General features: G+C 40.4%; 1 protein-coding gene across 1 annotated transcript; it reads left to right on the forward strand.

Annotated features, from left to right (window-relative positions):
- Positions 1 to 1,388: 1,388 nt before the first annotated feature.
- On the forward strand, positions 1,389 to 5,266 carry LOC115401529 (syntaxin-binding protein 6-like; the record flags this gene model as incomplete). Its single annotated transcript, XM_030109777.1, has 4 exons — positions 1,389 to 1,545; positions 4,116 to 4,246; positions 4,790 to 5,090; positions 5,169 to 5,266. Coding segments are annotated over exons 1-4 (681 nt in total), but the record flags the coding sequence as incomplete, so codon positions are not given.
- Between the last annotated feature and the right edge of the window lie 679 nt (positions 5,267 to 5,945).

A 5,945-nucleotide genomic window follows, 5' to 3' on the forward strand; every position in this document is an offset into this window, starting at 1 on the left:
ACTGCAAATCCACACTGACTCAAACATGCATACATGACGTTAGACCCGCTGTGAGATTTCATCTTATGTTATGGTCACATCCAAATTGATAAATGCTGATCCTAGTGTGCCATGCAGTTTTCTGCTGTATGTTCACTTGATAAATGAGGGTCCATCTTTCTGTCTTGAATATTTTCTGATTGTTTATGAAATTTGAAATTCTAACAGAGAATATTTCAAAAAGATCAGCCCAGTACATGGAAATAATCATGGTGAATGGTCAGACTTCAAAGAATTATCTGACCGTGTCATGACAGTGAATACATTTTCAATTTGTTTATCTATCATTGACAAGGGTCAGCAGTGTCTTTTGTGATGAAGCTCAGTGACAGTCACGCAGCACCCAGACCACGTGTCAGCTGCTCTAAAAAGGATGCGGGAGGGTTTTGCCTCCACAGCAAGGCATTGTGTTTTGTAGTGTTCAGCTACATTGATGACAAATAATACATGAGTTTGGAATTATCCCAGGAGTTTAAAGACTACAACTAATTCCAGCTGAAAAGAACAGGTAGGTGTCACTTCAGGTGTAGGATAAAAAAATGTAAATCTAACAAAAAATTTTCATTGCCTTTGAATGACGGGGTTGAATGTATTCTCATTTTACTTGATCAAAAATTTAAAGCTCAAGGTCAACTTATAAAAGTCCCTGAAGTTCACAGTAAATTCTGTAAGCACTCCGTTATGTACTCTGCACTCTACCTAGAATTCACTCCAAAAAACTTTGAACCTGAAAGAATTAGTCTCTTGGAACATTCTAAAACCTTGTTGGGAAACTGTAATCTGTATCATAGCTGCATTACTTTAGTATAGACTTTATTACTCTGATCTGTCTGGTTTTTGTTGTTGCTGTTGTGCTTTGTTTTTTTATCTTGCCTGATTTGTATTTTATGTGACCTCTGCAGGGTGTTTTATAGTACTTGAAATAATGTATTAATCTGCTGTCTTGGCCAGGCCCAGACATTGAAAAAGAGATCATTGTGCTTTAATGGGACTGACCTAGTTAAATGAAGGCTAGTGCCTCAAATATGTGAAATGTGCTGTTGTTTTGTGGGGTTGAAAAAAATACATGGAATATAAACTTCATGCACTTCATAGTTCACATTTGCAGAACAATAAACATAGTCTACATGTATTTGCAAAGTTGCATCGGATTCCTTTTTTCAAGGTCTGTGTATGTCTAGAAAGTCCCACTGCTGTACATGTTGGGAGAAGCTTTGTAGCTTTCTCACCTGCCACCTGTGAGTTCTAATGTGAGAATATCTTTTGAGGTTCTCTTGTCTTGTGTTTTCATTGAGCTGAATGTAAAACAAAAATAAAAATATAGTCCAATCCATCACCTGTTTAGGTCCCGTCTGATGAATATTCAGTCTACTATCAACAAAGAAGTGTTCATCCCTCAGGGTGAGCGGCTGCTGGTGGCGGTGGAGGTATGGAGAAGACAGAGAAAGAGGATGTCCTTCCTGCCTGTTGGAGCCAAGGATTACTCCACATTCATCTGTGTCTCAGGTCTAAATCAGTCTTTAGGCTCATGGGTCATGTTTCATAAGATCTCATGTACACATTTAGGGCTCTGTTTTTGTAGACCAGGCTCACCTGCACCTCATCAACAGCGTGTGTCCAGGGCATTTTTGAGTTTTTGTGCAAGGCACAGTCCAGTGCAGCACAGCACACCCTCCATCCTTTCCACCAGAGCAAGTAGCAAAGAGAGAGAAGAGAAGGCGAGAGTGGGTTTAATCCAGTCGAGTGTAGTCTTGACCAATCAGCCTTTCCTCATCTTTAAAGCAGAACTATGCAAGATTGCTTTAGCGCTCCCCTACTGGTCTCCTGTGAAAGCTCACTGTCGTAAACGTCCTCCAAATCCCCCCCCACCCGCGTGCAGAGAGCGTCCAACTCCCGTTTCCTTTTTTCCGCTCGTTAGACAAAGTTTTTTTTTTCTGTCATTTTGGTTCTGCCATCCGTGAGCACCTCAGGGTGGCGTTGCTAACGCTAGCAAGGGTTTCATGTTTGTTTTACGCGCTTTTGTTAAATCTTCTGCAGCGACGGTTCCTCGCACTGCCCGGGAACTTCCTCTGGTTGCTCCCTCTGTCGTAGACGTGCCTGCTTCCCACAGTCAAACTTATTGGAAAATAAACACACTCGGAGAGCTACCGCTTTCAGCTCAGTGCAGCGAACTCACTCACTGTCTCGCGCTCACTTCTACGAGAGGAGGTGCCACTCCTCTTTATTTTTCAGTTACCAAACAGAAATTAGAACCAATCAACACATCATGCAAAGATTGTGTATTGCAACACAATGACAGATCTCGCACTCCAACAGCTTTTATACTTGTAATCCCGGATGAGTGCCGTAAAGCAGGTTTGTTCTCTCAGATGTAGTCGGGTCGCTCCTCTGAAATTGCAAGCGCTGTTTTCAGGACCCAGACCCCGGGGGGAGGGGAGGGACCGGCGAATCACCGTGATAAGTCTTTGTTTACCCCCACAGGGATTCTGAATAGGGATGAGCCGTATCCTCGTTTTAAACGAGTACTCGTTACAGATAATGCATTTTTTCCGAATCCGAGTACAGCCCGAGCATTGTCAGTCATTATTCGTACTCATGCTGATGGGAGATCCTCATTGGTCCTTCATTCTGCTCCGTGCTGGACTGAGACGACAGGATCCTTGTGAGAGAAGCCAATCGGACCTGATAAATTAAAAATGCGGCATTTTATTTCTTTGTAGCGTGCATTGTGCCTGAAAAACCTAAGGTCGAAACGTCGGGCGATTGTGCATGCTCCGGGTTTTTTTTGGGGGGAGGGGTTTAAGTTTCGCTTTCCCTTTTTTTTTCTTTTCTTTTTTCTCTTTTTTCATAATAATTTGGGCTTGTGCTCCACTGGGAGGCTGTGATCTGTGGGAGAGAGATGATAACTGGACCGAGGTCCACGTCCCGGTCATGTCCTGGCACTGCAGCCGTGGACATGACCAGGAAGCTCAGCAGGGGGATGAGAGGTTTCCCTGGACGCCGGGGAGATTCCGATGGGGATCATGGGGGGAGGCATTCATACAATTAAAATATTCATGTTCTGACTCAATAAAAAAAATACTTTTTCTGTCAATAGTTCCTTTACTATTGTGACCAAAAATATTCAAATTTTATTTCTGAGGCTTTTGTGTGAATAAATAATCATTTATATAACTTTAAAAATATTCATGTTCTGACTAAAATAAAAAAAGAAACAAAAATCTGTACATTGTATCATTGAGACTGTTCTGTAAATAGTTTTCAAATGAAGAATCAATATAGCAACTTCTGAGCAATCCATATCAATTTCAGACTTAAATAGTGCACCAATTTCTGCCCCAGCCCATTTCCAGTTAAACCATGCCCACTTCCATTTTAGACCACGCCCCCTGAGTACAGAACGGATACAAATAATTTAGATGGGTAAACAGATAGATAAGATAGTAGTGTACTCGCTCATCCGTAATTCTGAAACACATTTATTGAGGTAAAAAGTTGCAAAGTTCTGCTTTAAATGTGCTGCCGTGAGAGAGTGCTAATTGAACAAGATTAAATTCTTATTTCCTCCATTTAGCCATGAGCAACATGCTGCTTTAAGTTAATTTCTGTTTTTTTGTGCTTTTGCACAATTATGTTTAAGAGTAAAGTATCTTGAAAGTCCACTCAGTCAGGTAGTGGCTTCATTGTATATGTGTGTCATAGAATACTTATTGATTAAACATGACCCCCCACCCAAAAAAACAAACAGGAAAACAAAATACACTCATATATTTACTGATAATAAACCATCAGTATATGCTGATTGTTTCCTACTTGCTATATTTTAACTATTATGTTCTAACATAATAGTTAAAATATACCAACCAGGAAACAACCAGAAAGACTTGCAGTCTGGATGAACACTTGTTACTCAGGTTTTTTTTTTTCTTTTTTTTTGTGATTTGCCTCAATAATGTAGCAGTTTGCTAGCTGGTCCGTCCAATGATTCTTTTTCAATTTCTTCCATAAGAAAAAAAAAAAAACATTATTTAACATTATCTGCATCTTTACCGAATTTTATCTGTATCTGTACCTAGTGACCAACACGAAACCCCATCAGCTCCTGATTACAAAGGTGAAGCAGTTTGGTGGCTCTTCCTCCTTTGTCAGGAGGTCCCAGTGGACAGTGGAGCAGCTCCAACAGGTCAATGGTATCAACCCAAAAAAGGTGATCAACAACCTTCAGGCAGAGCTCACAGTAATTGTGTTCTCTAATGGCTAGGGATGGGTACCAACTGGATTTCTTTGGTACAACAGAGTACCGACACAATATTTTTTTCTCAAGCACAATATTTTTTCTCAAGACTGAGGAGTGCAGCATTTTAAACAGCTTCAGATCTACAGCTACAACTCATGCAATATGGCACTTTTAGCATGCAGGTGACTAGTCTGCTGCCAGCAGCAACATGGCATTTAAGATCACATAAAAACACACAAGAGTACGGAAAATTGTTAACATTGCGTACCGGTACCAACTCTCAGGTAGGGAATTGGTACCCTGTCTTTTAAATGTGAACGGTACCCATCCCTATTAAAGACTGCAGTATGCTGTATTTTCACAGTCAAAGTCCATCCCAGACTGTGGTTCTTCATCTTACAAGGCAATATTTTGTGTTCACCATGGCTGTGTGGGAATTTGATTTTTGTTTACATTTTTTTCATGTATTTTCATTGATGACATATTTATTTTTTGTGGACTCCATTCCTCCAGGATACCCCAGAGTTTGATTTAGTGTTTGACAACACTGTGGACAAGTGGGTGACCTGCTCATCAGCAGAAAAGTGCATGTTTGTCCAAATCTTGTACAATGCCTGTGAAAACTTTTGGAAGACCAAAATAAGCAGTTTTGGCATCTCTGGTAAGATCAACAAGGCAGGCCAACAAAGACGAGCAAGTCAACATGCTCCTCATGAGCTCTCAGTAGATTCCAGCAAATATCACAGAAACCTGAGGCGCTATGATCCTCCTAAAAAGACGGAGTTCACCAACTGCCATTCCAAACTGACAGGAGGTAAAGTCATTGGACTAAAGTTTCTGATTTGGAAAATACTTTCAGCATGTCTGTAACTTGCTCAACTTGTGTTTTCAGATGCCTCCACTGTGAATCTGGTCATCTATCGCTGCAAAGCTTTCTTAAATCGCATGAAGAGCATGATAGCCATAAGCCAAAGTCATCACCAAGACCAGGTAAGACATTCAATTTTTCCAGACAGACACTGGTGATGGAAGTTGTCATTCATAAGGAATAAAGGAATATTTTCTTATATGCACAGAAATTCACAAACTCTGTGGCATGACTACAAAGTTTGGTATGCAAGTACAAGTACAAACCAAAACATTAAGGGCTGAGAAGTGAAGAAGAGATTAATGAGGCAGGCATGATGAGACAGACACTCCATATGAAAAGCGTGTTTTCCCAATGTGTGCATAGGTTTCCTCCCACGGTCCAAAAACATGCATATGAGTAAACGTTGACCCTATATTGTCCCTGGTTGTGGATGTGTGTGTGTGTGTGTGTGTGTGTGTGTGTGTGGTGTGTGTGTGTGTGTGTGTGTGTGTGTTTGCCCAGTGATAGATTGATGAGCAAGCCTAAAGACGATAAGCTGTAGAGAAGATTATTGAATGGCAATATCGATTAATGATTAATATGAATAACAATTATAATATAAACCAGTCATGCTGCCACAATAAGATGAGCTATTCACTTTACCTGTTCATAATCACTATGATTCCATCTCAGTTCCTTACAGATTGTGTTTTGCTGATATTGCACAGTCCGAGAGTAGATTACTAAGAAGTCTGATCAGTCTCTGTGCTTTATTTAAATTTGGTTTCTTAAGACCAATTCAAAAAAAGTACATTGAAA

The sequence above is a fragment of the Salarias fasciatus genome, chromosome 15, assembly GCF_902148845.1.
Source record: "Salarias fasciatus chromosome 15, fSalaFa1.1, whole genome shotgun sequence".
Lineage (NCBI taxonomy): Eukaryota > Metazoa > Chordata > Actinopteri > Blenniiformes > Blenniidae > Salarias > Salarias fasciatus.